Source organism: Nyctereutes procyonoides, unplaced genomic scaffold (genome assembly GCF_905146905.1).
Source record: "Nyctereutes procyonoides isolate TBG_1078 unplaced genomic scaffold, NYPRO_anot_genome, whole genome shotgun sequence".
In the NCBI taxonomy this organism is placed as follows: Eukaryota; Metazoa; Chordata; class Mammalia; order Carnivora; family Canidae; genus Nyctereutes; species Nyctereutes procyonoides.
Genome location: NW_026575130.1, coordinates 8,881,442 through 8,906,615, shown reverse-complemented (window position 1 = coordinate 8,906,615; position 25,174 = coordinate 8,881,442). Strand labels below are relative to the sequence as shown.

The window sequence follows — 25,174 nt, the reverse complement described above, 5'->3', positions numbered from 1 at the left end:
AAGCCAGGATTATAACTAGATTCTTTACTGCCCATTCACATTCTCCATCCATTATGACACAGAGGTTCTTATATCTAATACCCTGGCCAAACCACACCACTGATGAGTAGGATACAGAAACATTTCTGATCTAAACATCTTTTAGTTGGCTGCCTGGCTCCCAGTGTTCTTTACCAGTTGGAACATGGAAACCCTGCTATAAATGTGCCTGGTTTATACATACTTTATGTAGGGCTCCAAGAACAAAACCCAAAACAACATTCTATAGCCATAGCAAACAGCCAATTTATTCTCTCCTATGAGTGTCAAGTTTTAAGAAGCCAAGCCACAGATGCCAGCTGAATTTCTATGGTTCAGCTTTACTAAATGAAATATTGTCCTAAGTAGAGCTCCACTTTATATGGCTTTTTAAATTTTATTTTAGGGTTTCTTTAAAGCAAATATTCAAAAAATAGAGCTTCTCCTCAGCATATGAAAAAAATAACTGTAAATTTTCAGGGGTCAACAAAGGTGATTTAAATTAGAATACAGTAATGGTTACCCAATTCTATAAATTTATTTTAAGAATTATTTTAATTAAGACACTTAAAATGGGTAAATATAAATTATACTTCAATAAAGCTGTTAAAAAATAAGTGTGAAAATGAGTCAGTTCAAGTGCTTCTTTTAGAAAACATTTGGTATCAAAACTATAAAGACATATCTTCATACTCTTCTAAGCACAAATTTTAACTACTTCAATCATGGTCTACCTACAAGGGCAAAAGCTTTTCCTTCAAATTTGATAAAAATAATTTAGTAGACTAATATAAATATCTGAAAAGAACCAATCTCCATTGATGTAGCACTAAGAGATACTGACTTAAATGATTATCTGCATGAATTCTCTACAGATCTATTTCCTTAATTAAGCATAGTATTCTAGTTCAAAACCTGCCATTAACCAGCCATTGGGTTTTGGGCAAGCTATATACATTTCCAGGGCTTTTTTCCCCACCTATATCATGTGTCCCCATGGACCAGATAAGAGTTAAGTAGTATATATTATAAAGAATAATAACTGCTATCATCTAGTGAATAACCACTAAGAAGTCACACTTTAGGTAAATTATCAATCTCTGAGAAAGGTAGTGTTAGCCACTTTTTTTGCAGATGAGGAATTTGGAACATGAGAAGTTTGACCAAGGTCCTACAGTTATTTAGTAGTAGACCTAGGATTCCAATTCTGCCCAGCTCCAAAATCTACATACACTCTCTATTGTTCATTATACTTTCTGCTTTTGATTTTGTCAGATATGGGCATGAACCCGACCCTCCTTTACTATGCTAAGTCAATCACCTTCTCTGAGTCCAGTTTCTTCATCTGTAATTATGATATTATTAATACTTAACTACCAAAGGTTATTGGGAAGAGTAAATGAGAGTGCTTCCCCTACAATTAAAAACTATTCAATTATAGTCTCCCATCCCTCTCCCACAAAAGTTCCTTCTTGTGGTAAAAAAAAAAAAAAAAAAAAAAAATCTATAAATTCTATGACTTCCTTGCACCCTACCTGGATAAGCCTCACGGACACTAAGCTCTAACAAAAGCAATTAAAGTGAACACAAACAACACAGCATTAGTCCTTTGCTATCAGTCCTTGGCTCTATGACGGAGACTGTCAACAAGAGTGTCAACTTCAAGGGGTGGGCATCTGTCCACAGGAACTGAGCTGAGGTCACAGACTTGTCTCACTCTGCCCTACAAACAGATGTCTGGGTGACAAGTCTTAGTCACTGCAAACCAGGGTAAAAGCCAAACCAGGTGGGAAGCTCTGTATCTCCTTTCTAATCCGTTTGGCCAGGCCATTCATTCCCTAAGACAATACATCACTAACCATAATTCAAAATAACTGGTTTTCCCCTAGGATTCTATTTTCAACATAAGGTCTTTATTTTGATGATATCTAATTATTCCACAAGCAGAAAAAAAGCATATCTGTAATAATGATTTATCAGAAAGAAACCTATTTGATTCTGCATATTGACTGGAATGTGCACCTTCAAATATTTACCTTACAAGTAACCTGGTGAAATTTGATGTAATGTGGAGCTCTAGTGGTGGCAAGAAAGTAAAGCAGCCATTTGTGAGAGCCAACAAAAAGCCAAGGAAATCACCATTTACCATTTATCTATGTGTTATTATGATAAAACCACCACTTATTATTAAATTAATACATAAAGAAGAAATGGTTCGAAATAATATTTCAAGACAATATAAACTCTAAATGTAATGGCTTTCCTCCAGATTACAAATTAGACCTCAACAACTAATTTACACCAAACACCAGGAACCAGATTTAACCACAAAAAACAACTTAGTGGTTTCACCAAGTTCACTAAGAATCCTATTAATTAAATACTAGCTATTTTTCACATAGCTAACGAGAATACTGTACACAGAAAATTCTGGACTCTAAGTGGTATAATCAATGAAGTCCTGTACCAACTGTCTTGGGAATTTAAATAATCCCTACAGACTGATGAGGTTATTAGAAGTTAATTCCTGCACTAGAAAAGTGCCTTCCTTGAATTTCTGACTTCTGAGGTCTATCCCAACTTAAAATGACCGAGAATGAAACCTACAATGTCAAACATTAAGTCTTTGTTTTCTTGTTATCTAATGTTTATGTCTCCTCAATTGAAAGGGCTTCCTTAAATATATGTATATATACAGCTCCATTATGGTCAACAATGTAGCAGAACATAAATAATAAAATTTTTATGATGTACAAGCAGGAGTTGACATTTGAAACTTCTAAACATGGTGCCTGGTTTAGCCGTATCAAAATAAGTTATCAGGAGAAAAAAGAAACGAAAAACCTCAGAATATGAAAAAATATAGGACCTAGCCTTTCCATATATAAGTATCTTAGGTATCATGTTCCTGAACATTAAAGAAAATGTAACAGACTCATTTTCCTATAAGTGATGATGAAAAAAATGAAAATGCTCATTTTCATAAACAACATTTATCTGAAATAAAAATCTCAAGACTCATGGAAGATTTTCATGGCTTATATGTCAATTGAATCCACTAGATGTTTTCCAATGGAGACATTCCAATGGTTCTTTCACTGCTAGAAAGCTACAGTTGATGGACTACCAAGACTCAGACATTTGTGAATGTAGATTTAATGGTTACACAGGAGTTTTTATTCATTGATGTCTCTCTTCTCTATCCTTCTATTAATATGCTGTCATTAATAGAATTCCCTAGAAGGGAGAAGAAATGTGTGGGAAATCTCAGAAAGGGAGACAGCACATAAAGACTCCTAACTCTGGGAAATGAACTAGGGGTGGTGGAAGGGGAGGAGGGCGGGGGTGGGGGTGAATGGGTGACGGGCACTGAGGGGGACACTTGACGGGATGAGCACTGGGTGTTATTCTGTATGTTGGTAAATTGAACACCAATAAAAATTAATTTATTAAAAAAAAATAGAATTCCCTAATGCTACACAGAAAAATGAAAAGATACAACAGTTTTTTTCTGAGAAGTCATCAAGAACGCAATAGTCTGTAATGAGAAGCTCAAGATAAAGAACTAATTTCCTTTCAGTCCTCATCATTAGCAATAGGATAGGAGAGAGAACATTTTTGATAGAAAAGAACAAAAGCAGGTGTGGAAGTTAAGGTAATTTACTAACATAACCTTATGTCAAAGGGAACAAATGGAAATCTGTACTAATGTAATACTGGCCACCAGGGAATTCAGAATCTAACATGTTCTGCAGTCCTTTTCACCACAGACATGAAAACTGAATAAAAATGAAGAATATTTTTCAATCTGTACATCTACGAACTTTGTCTTTGTATGCCATCTTGCCTATATTTTCCTTGGTGATTATCTCCTTTGCTTTCCCATAACAGGCATTGGTATGCTGCTTAAAATAATATTTGGGGCTTTATTTGCCATTCTTTTGACTGAGACATGTTGATTTTATTAAAGTAAGTTGGGCCTGCATTCTTTCTTTACTATTATTACAGGTAGACTTGACAGATACAGGCCTTTTGTTTTAAAAATGCTCTGCTATGGAGGAAACCTTGTTAAAGAAGTTCCATTTTACCTGCTGGGCAGTTGCACTCTGAAGGTGCTTCTCTGGCAATTCTTATTTTAGCCATATGTTCATAGGATTTCTGTAGGAAAGAAGAGGTATAATCATCAGTTGCATGGTAGAGAAATGGATTCTTTAGGAACTCTCTGGCCATATGCTTGATTTACTAGCATTTGATAGCCTGCATAACTAACCTTTACATATGGACTTGGACTTTAGTCAAAAGGTAACAGTACCCAAGCCCTAAAAAAAGAAATGACTACTGACATGGTATCAAGACTACTGGACTTGTACAATATTTTCCTCCATTCTTCAACTACCACCACCCTTCTCTTTCTCCCTCAGCTCAAGCATACGCAGTCAATGCAAAAACTTGGCTTTAACATGTTGTAGCTTTAGGTAAGTTATGGGTTTGAAAATAGCCAATATCTTATATATGAAGGTCAAGTGCTTATCATGTTGTGCCATAACCACTGCCAAACAGCCTCTCTGTTGGAAGAGCAAACTCCAGAAAACCCCCTAACTCTAGTCTAATGCCACCCCTGGTTTTGATAAATGTAACCTAGATTCCTTTCAACTCTCAACTGCAATGGCTCTGCATTCATAAACACCCTTACCACTGCATCCTTTATTAAAATAAAAAAAAAATAAGCTACAGCTACAGTTTTTTTCTTTTTAAACATAAAATATGAAAACATTTGATGTGTGAAATGATCGATCTAAAATCATATATAGGGTCATTTCACTTTTAAGAGTGATTACCATTTGTACATTAATAGTACCTATAGATCTAACCTTCTTATAACATATGAAGGACATAACCGATGTTATCTCTGCAAGGAATATTCTCCACAAGATTGGGAAAGATTCTTATGTCACTCTAGGAAACTAAAAAAGAGATAAAATGCCACCCTGCCATTCTGGCCACCCTTCCCCCCTCTTTCACTCCTCTCTCTCTCTCTCTCTCTCTCTCTCTCTCTCTATATATATATATATATATATATATATATATATATATATATAAAGCATGCAAACACTAAGAGTGAGGATAGATGATAGAGACAGGGTGATATCAAAGGACGTGCATATACATATATATGCTACAGGGAGCAGAGATAGATGGTCACCTAGCGTATGCACACACAGCCACACCAAGTATGCATATGGGAAGGGTAAAGGCTGGTCGTGTACACAGAATCACGCCTGTGCAAGATATTATCCACGTGCAAAAATACCCCAGCCTTTCACACCTGAGCCAGAAGTCGCTCCACTTTCTCTTGCACCATTGCTTTGAGCTGATCCAGGCAATCGGGAAGCAGATGGATGGAGGTGTCCCCTTTTGCGGATTCGAGAGCAGCGATCCTCGCCTGGAGGTGGTTGGTTTTCACCCCCAGGTACAGACAAGACATCACGGCCACCACTGACAGAAGGGCCGCCAGGGCGGTGCACGGGGGCACGGGCCAGGCACAAGGCTGCCCGGCGGGTCTCGGGTTCTCGGAGCCTGGCTCCCGACCTCCACCCTTCCCTGCATGCTTCTTCACCAGCATCGTGGAGGGATCAGCTGCCTCGGCTTCGCCTGCCACTCTCAGCCACTTCCAAGAATCTTGAAAGGAAGGGAAAAGGACGATTCCTCCAAAGTTCAGTCTGGGTGGCTGCACAACTAGTTGGCGGCGACCGAGCCGGGCGCGGAGATGGGGCTCGGCTCTCAGCGCCGAGACCAGCAGACGTGGACCATCCTCTCTCCGCTTTCTTCTCTCTCCCGGGCTGGGAGTGAAAAGCACCCTCAGTCCGAGGACTGGTGGCAAAAAAAAAAAAAAAAAAAAAAGATAAAAACCGGAGTGAAACCCCCCCGATGGCCCTCCTGGCCCCTCAGGGGACGGACACCGCGGAAGGGGTCCCCGAGAAAGGCGCCCCGGGTCCAAGGGACAGCGCGACAGGAGCAGCGAGGGGCCGCCGCTCGCCCCCGCCGCCGAGCACCCGACCTGTTGCGCCTGTTCGTTTGCCCTATTTCTGCCTATTCAGTGTTTTTCCGCACGCCGACCTGTTTGCCTCCTAGACTCAGTTCCAGGCAAGAAAGGCTGAGAGACACCGCGAGAGCGCAGCGCAAAGGAGACGGCGAAGGGGGAGAGGAGAGGAAAACCAGGTAACCCAAGGAGCAAATTCGAGCGGCGACGCCGAAGTCGCGGCTGCCCCAAGTATCTCCGCAGCCTCGCGTGTGCGAGCCTTAAATACCCTCCGGGATGCTCGTGCGTGCGTGCGTGTGTGTGTGTGTGTGTGTGTGTGAGCGCGTGTGAGTGCGCGCGCGCTCCGAGCGCGACGGCCCTCCCCCGACCCCCTCCCGGCGGCGCCCGGCCTCGGGCCTCCAGCCCCGGGCTCCCGCGGCACCGCGCCCCCTTCCCAGAGCCCCGGCGGAAGCCGCCTCATTAGCATAATGTATTCACCTTCGCCCTGCCCGCGGGCTCCGCCGGGGACCCTCCGAGGGGGCGGAGAGCTCGAGAGGGGAGCTGAGCTGAGCGGGAGGTCTACATTAGCATAATATATGCAAATAGCGGAAGCGGCCACCGTGATTGGAGGGGAGCCTGGCGACCCCTCCCCCTCCGCGGAGTAACTTCAGCGTCCCCTAGGGCCGCGTCTCCCGCCTGGGCCGGGGGCCGAAGCGGGGTCGGCTGTGAGGAAGGCGGCTGCTCTGCCTTATCCAGTCTCGGCCCGACGACCCCTCTTTATCCCTGTTAAATATGGAGAAATGGCCTCCGGGAGGGAAGAAGTGAAGCAGAGGAAGCTCTGGCTCTCCAGGTCTTCACTCCAAAGCTGCGGCGGGAGCTACCGTGACCTTCCCCCCCCTCCTCGTTCACTTTCCCACATGCCCCGAGGCGAAGTGTCTGACTGACGCCTGAGGTAAATGTCCCCACTTCCCTCCTCTCCCACGGCCGCGCTGCAGAGCCTCCGACTGGGGGGAAGTTTCTCTCCCTTCCCCCCAGTTTCCTTCTCTCTTGAACGGGGCTGAGTCTCCTCCTCCCCTCTCGGTGTTCCTAGTCTGCACTAGGGTGCTAATGCGTTTTCCTGATTCCCCGTTTTGTGGGATTGAAAAAGGCAGCGGGGAGGTACACACATTTCTCAGGATTTAGGAAAGTACTGAAGAATGAGGTCAATTTTTCCTTTTACCTGACTCTCCTCCTTCTGGGTCAAATTACAAGTTCTCTAATAGGATTTTGGAAAGTAGGTAATAAATAGCATTTTACATCTAATTGACTTCGAAAAAGAAAAATCGTACCTCTTATTCCAAAAAGTCCCTTCTTATCTCCTCCTTCCCACGAAAAAATTATCACTATTTTTCTTATCCTTCTTAATTAAGCTAGTGTCAGGTCGATGCTCATTAATGGAAACAATCAAGGAAATACTGCACTAAGCTGTCTTTCACAAACGCAAAAAATATTGCTAGGTAAGAAGCAGGGTAAAGATGTTTCAACATTTGTTTTTGGAGAAGACAGGGATGAAAAAAGAGTAGGAGATAAAATAGACACAACATCGGAGGAAAACAGTGAATTGTGCTATAAAATCAAAAGCAAAATTCCTTGCAGTTGCATTAGACAATTGTTTTAAAGGGCGGTCCCAGATTGGCGACATCAACTGAGACAGAATCAACTGATACCTACTGAATCAGAAACTACTATTAATGATTCAGAAACACAGATCTGTGTTGTAAGGAGTCCTCCTAATGATTTTGATGCAAACTCGAGCTTGAGAACCACTGGTGTTAACACTTTACAAAATTTTTGACAATACATCGTCTCATAACCCTGTGATGCCAGTAAGGAATCGTTGGCTCCATTTTACATATAAGGAAACAATTTTCAAGTCACATTTAATTGTGATTAAACGTGTTTCTAAGAAATAGCAGCCACAGAATAGGTACAAATTTTAATATGTCAACTCTTTTTGAATTACAGATTACCTCTCTAAACCATTCCTTGGTCTTTGCAAGTATTTTCCTCTGCTCTCTGAATGTTTAGGTCCTTAGGTCTCCTTAGGTCTTTATCTTATGCCATCTTCGAACTCCGTACACAATCTCCAATGGTGCTCACAATTATCATCCATAAACTGATGGGAAATAAATCCATATCGCAAGCCCAAACCTCTCTCCCAAGCCTCACACATATATACACAAACTGCCTGTTAGATAATTCTACTTGGATATCTCCTAAGCAATTCAACATAACCTGCATCTTACCTCCAAACTCTACCTTTTCCTTTGTTTCCCATCTCACTAAATGGAGCTGCCATCCACCCAGTGTCCCCAAGCCAAAATACCACCAATAAGCCTTGCCTTCCAGCTTGCCCTCCTCTCCTCATCTACTTTAATTCCTTCAATACTTTCCATTGTCCATAGGATGGAAATAATATGTCTTACAAATCACCGCCTAGTGTCTGTCATCTCCCTTTTTTCAGCTCATATTCCCCCTCACACTCTCCATGCCACCTTCTCTAATGGAAGTATGGAGATAGAGAATGAAGAACTTTTCTTTGGGGTAAGTCACCACTCTTGTGAAATTTCAGTAGAAAGGCCATTTTTTTGTGTTGACTAATGTTGACAGTAGGTCACATTTAATTTGGATGGTGCAGTGTTCTTATGACACTATACAAATTGGCCATGAGAAGGTACATTAACAGCTCTTTCAAGCTCTCAGAACTGTCAGATCTTAGTAGAGAGACAGAGTTGGAATTTTGTGGACTTGGGATCTTTAGCCAGAGGATTAGTTTTGTTTTATTTCTTTGGTGGGCACAATACCTCAGAAATGTACCAGTCATTATCACTAATATTTCAAAATCCAGTAGATTCTCTGCATCAAACCCAGAAAAGACATGGATCAAGAAAGCTCTGGGGATCTAAACCCATATTGTTGTATAGAATCATCAGAGCACAGTTGTTTTGGTTCCTAGGTGGAAAAGCTTTCAAAAAAGTAAAAATAGCACTAAAAATGTTACAGTCCAGCTGACTCAGATTTGCCTAAGACTGGTATCGGTAGTAAGAAAAGACAAGCAGCTAGTTGTAGAGTAGATATGTGATTGGAAGAATAATGGACCTCTAAAGATATCCACATCCTATTCCCCAAAACCTGTAAATGGGGAATGTTTGGATTTACAGATGTGATTAAGAATCTTGTGATAGGGAGGTTTTCTTCTACCATGTGGGTGGCCCCAGTATACCCACCAGGGTCCTTTTCAAGAAAGAGAGTCTCATAGTGAGAGGAGGTGTGACCACAGAAGCAGAGGTCAGAGTGATATGAATACTACCTTCGAAGATGGAAGCAAAAAAAAAATATGGGCAGGCCCCAGAAGCTGAAAAAGTCAAGGGATGAATTCTCCCCTAGAACCTCCAGAATGAATGCAGCTTTACTAACCCTTTGGTCTTAGAACTTCTGACCATTAGAACTGTAATTAATGTGTTTCTGTTGTTGCAGCCCCTGAGTTTATGGTAATACGTTATCACAGCAATTAGAGCTAATGGAGTCTCAGTCACAAGAAGTCAGTCTTCATCTGCTACAGCATCCTAAGCACTATTATAAGCACTGTAATGCCCTATAACTCAAGCAGGCCCTGCAATAACAATCCCTGTCTCTCAAATGTTTGTGCATTCCTATTTTACTGACACACCCATCGGGAAAGAATTGGAGATATATGCCTTCTCCCATGATACGTAAAATTAGGATGCCTTCTACTGAAGCATATTAAACAGAATAAAATATGTTCTGTTTCTTTGATGCCTTCCATTGGTGCAACTCAAAAACAATAAACCAGTCAAGCTGTAAAGCTACTCTCATCTCTTCTCCCTAGCCTAGCCCCAGTCATGACCCAGGACTCAACATTACTGCTAGCACTACTGTTACCTATCTCCAGGCCCCCGAAAAAAAGAAATAAACAGACTTCTCATAGAGAAACATAGAAGGAAGTTGAAGTGAGAAAGAAGGTGAACAGAAGAAAAACAAGATAAAGAGAAAAAAAATGAAGATAGAAGAAAAGAGCTTTTTAAATAAGCAGAACTGTTTGGTTTTTGGTTTTGGTTTTTTAGAAAAAGGCATCGTCCACTCCTATTTGACTCTAAGAGGCTGATCAATAGAGAATATATAGAATGAAGGCGAACTAGCACATACTCAAAATATCAATGTCTTATGTGTAATGTATTTTTTTTTTAAGATTTACTTATTTATTTGAGAGAGAAAGGGAGAGCATGTGCAGGCGGTGCTGGCGCCAGCAGTGGGGCGTAGCAAAGGGAAAAAATCTTAAGCACACTCCCTGCTGAATGCAGAGCCCCACCCAGGACTTGATCTCAGGACACTGAGATCATGACCTGAGCCCAAATCAAGAGTTGTCACTCAACTGACTGAGCCACCCAAGTACCCTCCAGTGTCTTATGTGTATTTAGAAAGATTCTCTGACCTAAATAAATAGCTGGAATAATCATGTTATGCTGCTTTTAGATATTAATTATATGACACAGAAGTATTTTACTTGGTTAGAAAATATCTTTTAGCAGCACGAATTTTTAGGTACCTAAAACCACAATTTTAACCAAAGTTCACCACCACAGTTCTCCAACAGAAGTAAATGTGTGAGAAGGTTTGTGGCCATCTTTGCACACCCACAACCACCCGCTGTGTACTTTAATAAAGATGTTGGAATAAATTATGTGTCGTATTGAGCATGCTATTTCATAAACTTCAGATGAGAATGTGGTCCCAGAGAAACATCTTTTAAGAAGACAAAGTTTCCCAAATAGAATGGAGTAGGCAGTGAAGTGAATTTAGAAGATGCAGTTCTCCCACAGCCAGGCAAATTTCAATAAATCACAAACAAATTATGAATATCTTTAGGAACAGAAGAGCAGAAAAGTAGGATTTGGCTCTAGTGACAAGCTGAAAAATTCCTTTTCAGACAGATCAAGGTACTGATCCCATTTACAGAAGCCTGGTTAAGCAAGGGGTTTATAACCGTATGACTCCAATCGTCTAGATAACACAAGCCCTTCAAAATCCCATTCCTCTCTGAAGAATCAGTTTTATGTTTGTTTATTATTCTGTATTTGTTTTGTTTCATTTGGAGGAAGGAGATGAACTTTTTCTCATACCTTAAATAATAATTTTAACTATTAAATTAAATTTTATTTTAAATTATTATATTAGTCTTAAATAATAAGATAATAATAGATTTTCCCAAAATTTGCTAATTTAATGGCTGATTCTAACAAAAGCAACTCTTCATCGAATTTACCAAATCAGGGACGCCTGGGTGGCTCAGTGGTTGAGCATCTGCCTTTGGCTCAGGTTGTGATCCTGGAGTCCCAGAATGGAGTCCTGTATTGGGCTCCCACAGGGAGCCTGCTTCTCCCTCTGCCTATGTCTGCCTCTCTCTGTGTGTCTGTCATGAATGAATAAATAAAATATTTTTTTAAGAAAAAAGAATTTACCAAATTTGCCAAAAAAAAAGAATTGTAATGCTATGTGAACAGAACATATTTGTAGCATTGATTCAGATCATGGTTACAAGCACAAACTCTAAGGCCAGACTGCATGGTTCATAACTCACCTCTGCCATTGAATAGTTGTGTGACTGTGGATAAGTCACTAAAACTTTTCTGTGCCTCAATATTCTCATCTATAAAACAAATATAATAATAGGTTTGCAGTGAATAATATGTGTAAAGCATTACAGTGTCTAATACTAAGTGTATTGTAAATTTTAAATCTTATTGGTGCTATTATTATTATTACTTTGAAAGTGTGGATCTGCTAATCCACAAACACTATAGGGCAAGAAAATGTATATTCTTATACTACGAGGCACCTCTATATCCTAATCATGATTTTAGTCCTATCTCAGTTTACAAGAATAAAATAGCATTAGGGCAATCTTTCAGCTATTGGATGATTTGAAGAATTCTCTAATCCAGGCAACCGTTAATGTGTTTTGTGTCATTTTAGAATAGTTTTACCTATTGTGGAACTTCATAAAAATAGAAGGATATGATATGTATTCCTATATGCCTGACTTCTTTGCTTAACATACTATTTTTGAGATTTATCCATAATGTTGTATGTAATGCCATTTTGTTTATTGTAGAGCAATAGTCCATTGTATACAACACCTTGTTTATGCATACACTTGTTGGTGGACATGTGAATTGTTTCCAGTTTTTGCTATACGAATGAAGCTTCTATATATATTCAATGCACAAGTTTTTTATTTTGTATATTTCAAAAACAACAAAAAATTTTTTTCATGTAGAAATGGCTAAGATACTTTTTATGAAGAAGCATAAAAAAGACTTAACATCTATCAGATAGCAAAATAAATTATAAAGGTATAATAACATAGTTTAGTTTTACTGCAGAGGTAGAAATTAAGCCAAAGAAACAGAATTAAGAGACCAGACACTAACCCACACATAAGCCTTAGAGTGGGAAAGAAATGACATTGAAGAGCAGTGAGGAAAAGACGGACTTTTAAAACAATTCAACTGGAACAATTGTATGTTTGCATAGAAAAAAATTTGATTCAATCTTTTCTTCATGGAATGAACAAAAATTAAAAGCAGATGGTTTATAAACCTAAATATAGAAAGTAGTAATATCAAATATTTAGAAGATGATGGAGAATATCTTCATAACTTTAGATTAAGGCAAGGCTTTTTGTAAATAAGTCATAGAAAGCACTAGCCAAAGATGAAATGATTGATAGATTGGAATACATTAAATGAAGAACTTTCATTTATTCAAAAAGAAAAATATCCAGACAGCCCAATAGAAAAGTAAGCAAATGCTTAAGCACTTTTACAAAAGGAAAACTGCAAATAACCAATAAACATTTTTAAATGGTGTCCAACCCCATAAATAGGAAAATGCACATTGAAACCATCATATTGTACCACTACTCACCTACCAGAATGGCCAGATAAAGGAGACAGGCAGTAACAAATGTAACAAATGTGGAGCAACCAGAACTCTCATACCCTGTCAATTAGAATGGAAATTTGCACAAGCACTTTAGAAAATGGCTTGGCATTGATCTGTACAACCGAACATGCACAAACCCTTTGTGGAAGAATTTTAAAGGGAACAACAGTGAAAGTCTGAGCATCTAGAATGCTCTGTCAATAGAAGCCACATGGCCTTCTGGGAGACCTCAGATGGGGACTTAAAGGAGAGTGAGGAAAACATCTATGAGGAAATAGATTCTTGTCATGTAGTAGCAGATGTTGCAGCACTATTGCCTACAGTAACGTGGAAAGTAGAAAAACTTTTTGATGAAGTGTGTGACTTAGCCAAGAAGATTCCATTCAGAACACTGAAGGTGCCAACAGGTTTCTTCTTATCGTGTGTGGTAAAATATAAAAGGAGATAGATTCAGTAAAGGAATGACTCTTAAAAAGAAACCAGGTATTGTTGCGACTGAGAAATTTTCCATCTTCTCCAGGTGACAATTGATACTACTTTTAAGAAATGGCTTTTGGACAAGATCAAATCCAGTAACTTACAGAAAAACAGAAAAGCTTAAGTATACTATCTTTTGTTAAGAACTCAGAAATATCTAAAGGGATACCTCAGAGAGCTGTTTAATCAAGCAATAGGACATATACAAAGTTTAAGGATGCTTTCCCTCAGTGGTCTCAATATAAACCTAGAGTAGAATATGACTTATCTCAGGGGAATGAACCCTGATAATATTTATAAGAGACCAACAAACTTTTCAAGAAAATTATACTGGAGAAAACATCAGCTTTGAACGAAAGGAGAGTACAAAAGGAGCCTTTGGACTCTAAAATCTCTACAGGCAGGAAGCAAGCTAAGAAAACTGTGAAGCTAAAAATACAAGATATATTTCATGGTAAAGAAAAAAATAACTCGAAGCACAGAACCAAAGGGTCAGAAGGCAGAGCCAAAAGTTATGGAGAATCATTCCCAGGAAGGAATAACCCTCAGCCCTAATCAAAGAACTTCTGACATGTGCTCAGGTGAATTTCAGAAGCTCTGCAAACTAGTGATTCCTAGTGATATTTTCTTCCCACTTTTAATTAAATAAGAATGACTAAAGCAGTTATTCTATACCTGTCCCACTATCATATGTTGAGTAAGTAATGGGGCAGATAACTTGTTTCTTTAGTTCATAGGCATTTATATGGAAAGTAACTGTACTTTATTTTTATTATCAAAAACAATAGCTTTATTAGTTTTGAACAACCGTTACTTCAGACACAAAGCCAAGTGTGGCTTTCCTTTCATATTTTTTTTAATAAATTAATTTTTATTGGTGTTCAATATACAGGATAACACCTGTACTTTAAAGAGAGAAACTTGAAGTTCTCATCAAGGAACCACGCCCAAAGAGCCTCATTCACACCTGGATCTCATTTAGGGAATAAAATCCTTGACTTCAAGCTGCTGCTGTTCTAAAATGAGGATTTGGAGGCCTCAGGAGAAGATGAGTGTGTTTTTCTCCCTCTGAGGAAAATCTTCACGTCATGAAGACATTCAAACAGCCTAAGAAGAAACCCATATGGGCAGGAACTGAAGCTTCTTGTCAATAACTAGCACCAACTTGCCAAACTTTGGATTTTTGGATCCTCCTGCCCCTTTTAAGCCTTCCGACAATGGAAGGGCCAGCCAATGTCTTAAATGAAACTTCATGAAAGATCTAGAACCAGAAGTACCCAGCTAAACTGCTCCCAAGTTGCTACCTCACAAAAACTGTGAGAATAATTACTGTTTTAAGCCACTTTGGGGAATAGTTAATTATTAAACAATAGATAACTAATATACCACATCTTGAATATAATGCTAAATTTCCCTTGCATTACTTTAATTTTATCATATACATATATATTCATAAGCAATCTAGTATTTAGCTTTATACGTTTCTTTATATAAATATAGTATGTGTATAAGTGTAGGTTTTTTCAACATTGTATTTGAAATATCTATTCAAGATGTCACTCTCTTCAAACATTTTTATAATTGTACGTATACCATTATGTGATTATACCATACAATGTATAATCAGCATTCTCACCGTTTACCTCTAACTGACAAATTTAAAAAACAGTGAAAACTACAGAAACTGTGGCAGAACTTTCCTTGCCACTCTGGTCCTGGTCCTGGTGGCGCCCTCCTCTGGCTACTAACACACTTGCTTGAGAAACCTTCTCTATAGATTACAACAGGATGAGTCACTTTTGATATCCCATACTAGGTATTGACTGTTACATCAAGTAGTAAGTGTAAACCTTTTAAATGACAATTAGTATAACGGTGAATGACTTCTGATTTTGTTTTTAATTCTGTGGATTGTGTTTAAACAATTCAAAAGTATGTTCCTGATTGTGAGATACTAAGTGGTATTGCACAGTTGTCACTTTATTGAATGTGTACAACAGTCCCATGAAGTTGATAAAGTGTGCCCTTGTATAGCTTCAGGTGCTAGAATTAAAATTGATGTGTTGTCGCAAAATTTTTTTTTTATTTATCCATTCTTCTGTTGATTGATATTTGGGTGTCTCTGATATTTTCCTTTTTCCCCTCCATTTCAAGTATTGCTGCTATAATCATCCTTTTGTACATCTATTTTTACACAGGTGCAAGAATTAATCTAGGCTATTATATTACTTATCTCTTGTGCAACAAATTTTCACCAAACTTAGCAGCCTAAAACAACACACTTATATTGTTTCACAGTCTGTATAACAGGAATTAGGAAATGGCTTAGCTGGGTGGTTCTTGCTCAGAGTCTCTCATGAAGTTGAAGCCAGGATGTCAGCTGCAGCTATAGTCATCTGAAGGCTTGACTAGGGCTGGAGAATCTTCAAAGATGGCTCACTCACATGGTCCATTAACATGGCAAGAAGCTCTAATTTTTCCCTTACTCTTTTCGGGAGACTGAAAAGTTCCTTGTCACTTGGTTCTTTCCAAAGGGTTGTTTGGATGTCCCTATGACGTGGCATCTAGCTTCTCCACAGAACAAGTGAACCAAGAAAGAGGGTAAGGAAGAAACTTCAATGCCTTTTATAACCAGTCTTGGAAGTCACATACTGTCATTTCCAACATATCTATTCACTAGAACTGAGTCACTAAGCCTAGCTCCTCCTCAAATGGCTGAGAACTAAGCCCCACCTATTAAAGGGAGAACTATCAAAGAATTTGTGGATGTATTTTAAAACCACCAGAGCTATATTTCTACTTCATAGAATGTATATATCATCAGTTTTGGTAGATAATGTCATATTACTCTCCAAAGCTGTTGTGCCAATTTATACACCCACTATCAATACATAGCAATTTCCCTTGCTTCATATCCTCACTGCAATGGGCACTGTAGCACTTGTTATTTGCTTATCTTCACATATTCTAATAAATCTATATTAGTTGACATTTCAACAAGACTAGCAAAATTAACTCAATTACAACACTTATTTCATTGCATTGAGCAAAACCAGAAGATGATGATGGAGTAAGATGTGGATAATGTGAACATCTGGAGGGAATGTACCACAGAAAGGAGGAACAGGCTAAGGCCCTGGAGCGTGTATATACATTGTGTGTTTGAGGAAAAGCAAGGAGGTCAATGTAGCAAGAGTAGAATAAACAAGGGGAGAGAACTGGGGATGATGTTGGATAACAGGGTGGAAGGTAGATCAAAGAGGACCTTCTACAACTTTGCAGAAAATTCTTTTGGACAGTAGAGATACATATTTGGGAGTCATCAGCAGGTAAATCAGTGATCCTCAACTCTGGCTGCACATTGGAATTAGTTGGATTGTCTGAAGCCTCGATTCTCACTGTCACTTGAGTTCCTCTGCTCTACTGCATTATTTCCTCAGGGCCTCTCCCTCTCCACTTAGTCTCTTGTATGGTCTTTTCACTTGGTCTCTCCAGCAGGGTAGCTGGGGTTTTTCTCAAAGAGCAGTGTCATTTCCACCATCACCACATTTAGTGGTAAAAGCAAGTCTTCTGTCTAACCCTATTTCAAGGGGAGAGGATTTCACAAAGGTTTGGATACTGGCGACATGATTCACTGGGAGCCGTTACTCCAACAGAGTACCACAAAGAGAAGTATGGACACTAAGGCTGTGAAGAACAATGAAAAGATGCTAAATGAATGAGTTCTAGATCGCAGTAGAAGAGTTGTTGGAATGAGTCCATTTAAAGCAGCAAGATGGAAAATTAGGAGGTTGTGGCTGGAGAGTGGAATACTTGATATAAGGTAAGTATTAAAGTTACTAGTAGTGGCAATGTCTGGGGCAGTGTTTCACAGTCCTGGTGGCACATTAGAAATAATGATGCTCTCAGGTCATATCCCAAGGATTTTGATATAATTAGGTTGGAGGAGACCTGTCATTGGTATCACTTAAAATCCCCCTAGCTTGTCTAATTGAGAGCTAATTCTAATTCTGATTGAGGACTACTGATCTAGAATATAACCTTGGATACAAGTGGCTGAGGTAAGCTGTACAACAAGATTATAAGGTTAAATAAAAAACTGAGACAGGAATATTGGAATAATCATCTGCATGGACATTGAAATCATTAAAAAATTTGAAGGGAACAGTGACAGAGATAGTAAACCCAGGGCTAAAATATTCAAATAAAGAGGATGAGTAACTCCAGGTTTCCAGTTTGTGGATAAGTGATGGTACCATTGACAGGAAAGGAGAAATACAGCAGAAAAACTTATTTGTAGAGAAAAAATTCAGAATATTAGAAAAAAATAATATATGACATGAAGAACTGGATATTCACATGCAAAAGAATGATATTAGACCCTACTTCATACCATATTAAAAAGATTAACCCAAAATAATTAGAGTCCTTAATCTATAAAGTCTTTAGAAGAAACATCAGGATAAATCTTCATGACCTTGGTTTGGGCAATGATTTCTTAGATACAACATCAATAGCATAAGCAACAAATGAAAAATATATAAATTTGGCTTCATCAAGATTTAAAACTTTTATGTTTCAAAGATCAAGAATGCAATTCAATCCACAAAATGAGAGAAAATATTTGCAACTTGTGTATCTGATTTAGGGTGTTTGCATTTGGAGAATCCAAAGAACTCTCACATCTCCATAATAAAAAAATAAGTAACCCAATTTAAAAATGAGCGAAGAATCTGAATAGACATTTTTCCAAAGAAGATACACAAATGGCCAATAAATACATGAAAAATGCACAACATCATTAGCCATTAGGGAAACATCAAAACTGCAAAGATACTATTTCACATTCACTAAGATGACTATAATAAAAAATACAGATAACAAGTGACATCAAGGATGTGGAGAAAAATTAAAGCCTTCATATACTGCTGATGAGAATACAAAATAGTCAAGCCACTTAGGAAGAGTCTGGTAGTTCTTCAAACTGTTAAACATTAAAAAGAAAAAAAGCGAGTTCAACATAGAGTTACTATATGAGCCAGCAAATCTAGTCCTAGACACTACCCAAGAGAATTGAAAACATGTGCCTACACAAAAACTTGTACATGTATGTTTATAGCAGCATTATTTATAATAGCAAATAACTGGAAACAACCCAAATACCCATGAATGAATGAATGAATGAATGAATGAACGAATAAAATATGGTATATTCCTACAATGGAATATTATTCCGTAACAAAAGGAATGAAGTGTTTGATACATGCTACAATGCAGATGAACCATAAAAACATCATGCTACGTAAAAGAAGTCAGACACGGGGGATCCCTGGGTGGCGCAGCGGTTTGGCGCCTGCCTTTGGCCCAGGGCGCGATCCTGGAGACCCGGGATCGAATCCCACGTCGGGCTCCCGGTGCATGGAGCCTGCTTCTCCATCTGCCTGTGTCTCTGCCTCTCTCTCCTTCTCTCTCTGTGACTGTCATAAATAAAAAAAAAAAAAAAAAAAAAAAAAAAAGAAGTCAGACACGGGATCCCTGGGTGGCGCAGCGGTTTGGCGCCTGCCTTTGGCCCAGGGCGTGATCTGGAGACTCCAGATCGAATCCCACGTCGGGCTCCTAGTGCATGGAGCCTGCTTCTCCCTCTGCCTGTGTCTCTGCCTCTCTCTCTCTCTCTCTCTGTGTGTGACTATCATAAAATAAATAAAAATTAAAAAAAAAAGAAGTCAGACACAAAAGACCACATATAATATGACTCAATATAATATAATATCCAGAATAGGCAAATCTATAGAAACCAAAAGCGTATTAGTAGAAGATGGGATGAGAGAGAGAAGTGACTACTTCATGGGCATAGAGGCTTTGCCCCAGGGTGATGAAAAATTTCTGAAACTAAAGAGATGTGGTGGTTGCAAAACATAATGGATACCTCAAATGACACTAAACTGTACACTTCAAAGTGGTTGTGTATTTTGTGAATTTTACTTCCATTTTTAAAAAACTTTATTATGAAACCTCTCTTTCCATTAAACCAAGTATTCAACAGAATGAGAACTTTAAGATCATCAAAGTTTAGCATCTCATTGATAGAATATATCTACCAAATATATGCAGTTAGAGTTTATAATATTGAGAGGGAAATTTTATTAAATAAATTTTATTCAGTTCTCCCAACATGATATGTTTGGCACGTTATTCCAAAATCCTTAAATAATCATCATTAAAGGCCAAAGTGCTTGTTTGTGAAAAGGATATAATTTTTCCAGAAGCATGTTGACATCACAAAGAATATTTAAGGTCTCACTTTTTGAGATGTCATTTACTATAATTAACAATACGTAGCTCATTGCTAACATTACGTACATTTTCTTACTCTTGTCACTAACATATCTGGTTCTGAGACACAATAAATGAATTCCTGGAAGTTAGTATTAGGTGAAAATCTTGCAAGTGGATAGAATATGACATCAGGAAGGGTCTGGCAGTGGGGCCGTGGGCTAAGATCCAGACAGGCTATATATTTTAATCACCTCATTTATTCCATTTTCCAGGCCACCCAATATATAGACAACTATTCCACATCTTGAACCTGAAGAGGAACTTTCTCTGATTTAGGAATCCAAGTCTTACAACAAGACTGATGTTAAGTACAATTTTGTCAACATGAGTTGGTTACTCTCATGTTATCATAGCAACGAGTCCAATTCAGGGAACCTTACACAATATCAACTCCACAAAGTTCCCTAGAGTGACTAATTATTTCTTGTTAGTTACTGCTTTAAGTACTGTAATCAAGCACCATGTGGGGTCTTTTGGGCACCTAACCTCACCACCAAAGTCTGTCCACACCTGCCCCTACTTCCCACATGCAGTCATACAACCTACCTCTTGGTGACCTTCTGGGATCTACAGATGCAAATCCCAATAATGAAACATGCCCTTTGGAGGATGGGCCCAAGGAAGAAATGTTGGAAGCCTGCGACATGGGCTTTGGGATTATTTGGTAGGAAATTCCACTGTCCTGTACCCTGAGCATGGTTGGGAGATGGAGAGAGAGTACAGAACAAGCTGTCAATGGGCACATGCCCTTGGCCCAGTAGACCTTTCAATCTGAGGGGAGGGAACTAGCTGGAAAGGGATGTAGACAGGTGCTTTCAAAAGGTGAAGACTGAAGCATAAGATTGGTTCTACTTCAGGCTAATGTTCAGTAGAGCTTTAACAGTTCCATTGACCACAAGCTTAAAAATTATTTTACGTAAGATTAGCCTTATCAGAGTGAGTTATAAAAGAAGGAAGCTGAATGGGGAAAGCCAAGTCACCAACCTGTCCCAGGACAAAGGGTATATCACATGCGGTTTCTGACCTCAGATATTACTGAGCTTCTACTCTTGTCCCTCCAAAGCCAAAAGCACTTCTCAGCTATTTCCCAAAAAAAACCACATATCCAATATGGGGGAGGCAAGGACATGAGGAGAATCTGAGCCAAGGGGCAGTGGGTGAGTCTCCAAGGTCTCCATCTTGTTTTCCATTCTTACCCCACTTTTGGAGCTCTTCCTCCTCTTCTCTATCACCTACATGTGGCTAATGCCCCTGGGATAAAAGACTTCTCAGTTCACCAGTTTATGCTCTTACTCTATCCCTGTTCTCTCAAAGCAATTCCTCACTATCTTGTTAAGTCTTTGATGCTATTAATAAGATGTTTTCCAAATTTTGTAGTAATATTTTAGTTTATTTTACAAGAAAGTTGGGCTGAATTATAGTCAACTATCACTGGAGGTAGAAATCCCAAAATGGCTTTCAGAACTTTGTTTTTTTGGCAAATTGTGTTTCTGTAAATGGACCCCAAGTAGAGTTTCAGGTTTCCTTTGACCAGCTTTGAAAATGCATTACTTAACAAACATTTGTTTAACCAGCACTTCCTGAATACTGCAACTATTTAAAGCACTATAGTAATCCTCAGAGAAGACAGAAAATTGAAAAAGATGCAAGCTGTGCCATTAGGATAAGGTAGAAGCGTGAGGGGGAGTCAGACATGTGTGTAAATAATAAAGGAGTGAAGGAGGAAGGTGAAGTACCAAAATGAACTGAGTCTGGAAGTAACAAGCCTAGAGATTACAAATTGGAACAGAAATGTCATGTTTTGTGAGGACTATAAATCAAAGGTCTCAAAATGGTAGGCCACAGACTGAATTCAGCCCACAAACGTGTTTGCTTTGGCCCACACAGTGTTTTAAAAATAGGAGATTTCCCATTTTAAGAAATCTGGATTTCCATCTTCTGAAAACTCAGAAGATCTGGCAACTGTCCTCATTGCCAACTGGCAGCCATCAACTGGAGCTGAGTAGAAGCTGCTTCCTTAGGGAGAGCTTAATTTCTCCAATTCACCACATTTCCCATCAGTCCTACACTGCCGGCCTTCACCCTCCGCAGGCTTCACTTTCTTCATCTAATGGAAAGTGCTGTACAAATGCAGCTTCCAGCCCTTCTTCTTGGAATCAGAGAACAGATTTTAGGCTTTCAAATCCACACCCTCTACACACACACACACACACACACACACACACACACACTCATATGCACACATTTAACCCTATTTTGCTACATAAAAACGAGATGGCAAGGCCTCACCACCACCCTCTTTCAGTCATTTGTCTACTTTCTGTAGGCATTTAAGATGATGACTTCTGTGTGTGTTGATCTTGTCCCCACAGAAATGAAGAAATGGCGCATTTAAAGATTTGCCACTAATTTTTCTTTGGAAAAGAGAAAAATATCAGGCTTTATTTTTTATGGATTATTAGGGAGAGAAAAGAAGAGACTACAGCTTGCATTGAGGAATGATAAAAGAGAAACAGGACCTTGCCCACGGGAGTGGGGAGAGGAAGCCACAGGCAACACAGAGAGATTTCCAGTAAGGAGCTCCATTCAGGTGTGCAGGAGCTGCATTATATTGATGTCTTTGCCAACTGATCACCCAGCCTTTGCCTGAGAAAAAGCTCCTACTGCCTCTGTCACCTTCTGACCTTCTGAGTACTTCCTATGGATATACTTCAGCTTTCATAAAAAAAAAAAAAAAAAACAAAAACAAATCTAACTGGGTGATGAAGATGGCTTTCTCTTTATGGTAAAGGCTGAGCTAAGGGAGACGCACAGGTACATTCACTGAGATTTCAAAGTATTTTTATGTGTGATGGTTAAATATAGTTAACAGAATAAAACAGCACACAGTTTAAAATCAGACTAGCCTGGCCTTGAACTCTGCTCTGCTCCTCATCACTGAGTACCTTTTTTTCTAAGTTTCCTGGTAGCTGTAAGGATTAAACAAGACTATATATGTATGCAAAGTGCTAAGGCCCATGTCTCATATACAGCAAGTACTCAATAATTGTTAACTTTTATTATTGCTTCACTTTACATAGGATCCATGAATTAGTACAAATTTTACTTTGGGTCTCGCTTATCTTAATTATAGTTCTGTGTTGATGAGAGACTCAGAATTAAATGGACAGATAAAAGCTGGTGTACTTGTTACATCATGATTTACATGTAGAAGTCAGAACATAGTTTGAAAAATAGGGGGAAATTTACAAATATAGGGCATGACTTACATGAGAAAGTGATTTATAAATAAAATGACAAGTCATGTCATCTTTTTCTCTAGCCTTCTGTATAAACCATAAAAAGTAATCAAAGCTTCCTTCACTCATCGGCAAAAGAACCTTAAACCCAAATGGGATTTGGCAGGCCATTCCAAGCCACTGTGTGATACACTGCTCATACCTCAATAGAAAGTTTTGCTTTCTGACCTCTGACATTCCAGCTTGTCCCTGCCTCTGGTCTTACTCATTTGAAATCCATATTTGTGGGACTCCTGGGTGGCTCAGTGGTTAAGCATCTGCCTTTGGCTTGGGCATGATCCTGGGGTCCTGGGATTGAGTCCCGCATCAGGCTCCGGGGGAAGCCTGCTTCTACCTCTGCCTGTGTCTCTGCCTCTCTCTGTGTGTCTCTCATAAATAAATAAATAAAATATTTAAAAATAAAAAAAAGAATATTTGTGTCCATATTTGTGTCTATTCTGACTCAAGCTTGGATCTCCTCATCTTTTAAATAATAATGGTCAGTCTATATTGTTATTTATCATGACCTAAGCTTTTACCGAAATACTCATTCTATTCCCTTAAGTGATGATAGACTGGATACATTGACTATACTGCCCTCCCAACTTTCCTTCCTGTTCAAACCTCTACATCACCCTTTCTTCCTAAAGCTCTTCTTTTATGGCTTGAGTTCCCAAGCTTCCACAGGACCTATATTTTTTTGAGGAGGAGAGTAAATATTTTATTGAAGGTTAACATGCATACAAAAATTAAAAACTGCACAAATCATAAGCGTACAATTCTATAAATGTTTTTTTCTTTTTTCTCTTTTTTTTGGGGGGGGCAAGCGAGGAGGAGGGGGAGGCGCACAGGGAGAGGAGAGAGAGAATCTTAAGCAGGCTCCAATCCCAGTACAGAGCCTGATGCAGGGCCTGACACAGGACTTGATCTTATTACCCTGAGATTATGACCTGAGCTGAAATCAAGAGTCAGAGGAAGCTTAACGAACTAAGCCTCACAGGAGCCACAGCTCCATATTTTTTTTTAATGAACACTCACAAAATAATAATAATAAAATAAAATAATAAAAAATAAATAGATGAACACTCCTGCAACCCATGCTCAGATCAGGAAACAGTCATAACTCCCTCTTGCCATTCCCCATTTGAGAACTACAATAGATTGACCTGCTTCATTTTAACTTTATATAAATGGACTCAAACAATACAGATTTTTTTGTCTTTCCCTGACTTCTTTGCTCAACACTATGTTTGTGAGATTCATTCATATTTTTTGCATATGGTATGCACATTTATTCTTGTTACTGTATGAATTTCTTATATATACAGTATTAAATATAACACAATTTATTTATCCATGTTACTATTGATGGATATTAGGGTTTGATCCAATTTTTTGGCTATAACAGATACTTCTGTAACATATTTGCTCGAGTAGTTCGGTTACTATCTACAAATGTCTGATGAATGTGTACCTAGGAGAAGGCTGGTTCATATGATTTGCAAATGTTCAGCTTTAATGGCTACTGACACACAATTTTTCAAAGTGGTCACAGCAATTTAAACTCCCAGCAGTTTTGTAAGAGAGTCCAGTTGCTCTACATCCTCCCCGATACTTGGATGGCAAAGCCTCTTTTAATTCCTTTTTCATTTGTGCTGCCCAACTCAGTGCTCACCCACCTCCCACTGTTTTGAGATATTTTTCAGCTTCCCATTTCACCCTCTATCCTTGTACCCTATCAGCCCCAACTCAGCAGCATCCCTTGTTCTAGTTAATATTTATATTAAAACTAAACCCACCCTTGTGGTTGAGGTACTACCTTATATGTACTAGCAGTAAAGAAGTGACATTGCTCATTAAATAATCCACTTAGACTTCCCATATGTAATTTTGCCTAACTTGGAGCTAGTTGACTTGAGTAGTCAGTCATAGACATATCTATATACCCAGGGCTGAATGTGAAAATTTTATAAATCTTCTATTTTAAAAATATTCCTGTATTAGATCCTACAGTCTAAAGGACACTTTAAAATGATTAAAA

The 25,174-nt window shown here is 38.8% G+C and overlaps 1 protein-coding gene across 2 annotated transcripts in view; it reads right to left on the bottom strand.

Annotated features, from left to right (window-relative positions):
- The window catches only part of COL25A1 (collagen type XXV alpha 1 chain), a 440,527-nt gene extending 434,886 nt beyond the window's left edge, over window positions 1-5,641 (bottom strand). For both annotated transcript variants that reach the window (XM_055342488.1, XM_055342489.1), the window contains exons 1-2: window positions 5,345-5,641; window positions 4,107-4,176 (exon numbers count right to left, since the gene is read on the bottom strand). In XM_055342488.1, coding sequence (XP_055198463.1) covers window positions 4,107-4,176; window positions 5,345-5,641 — 367 coding nt within the window. The remainder of the gene's footprint in view (window positions 1-4,106; window positions 4,177-5,344) is intronic.
- Window positions 5,642-25,174: the final 19,533 nt, after the last annotated feature.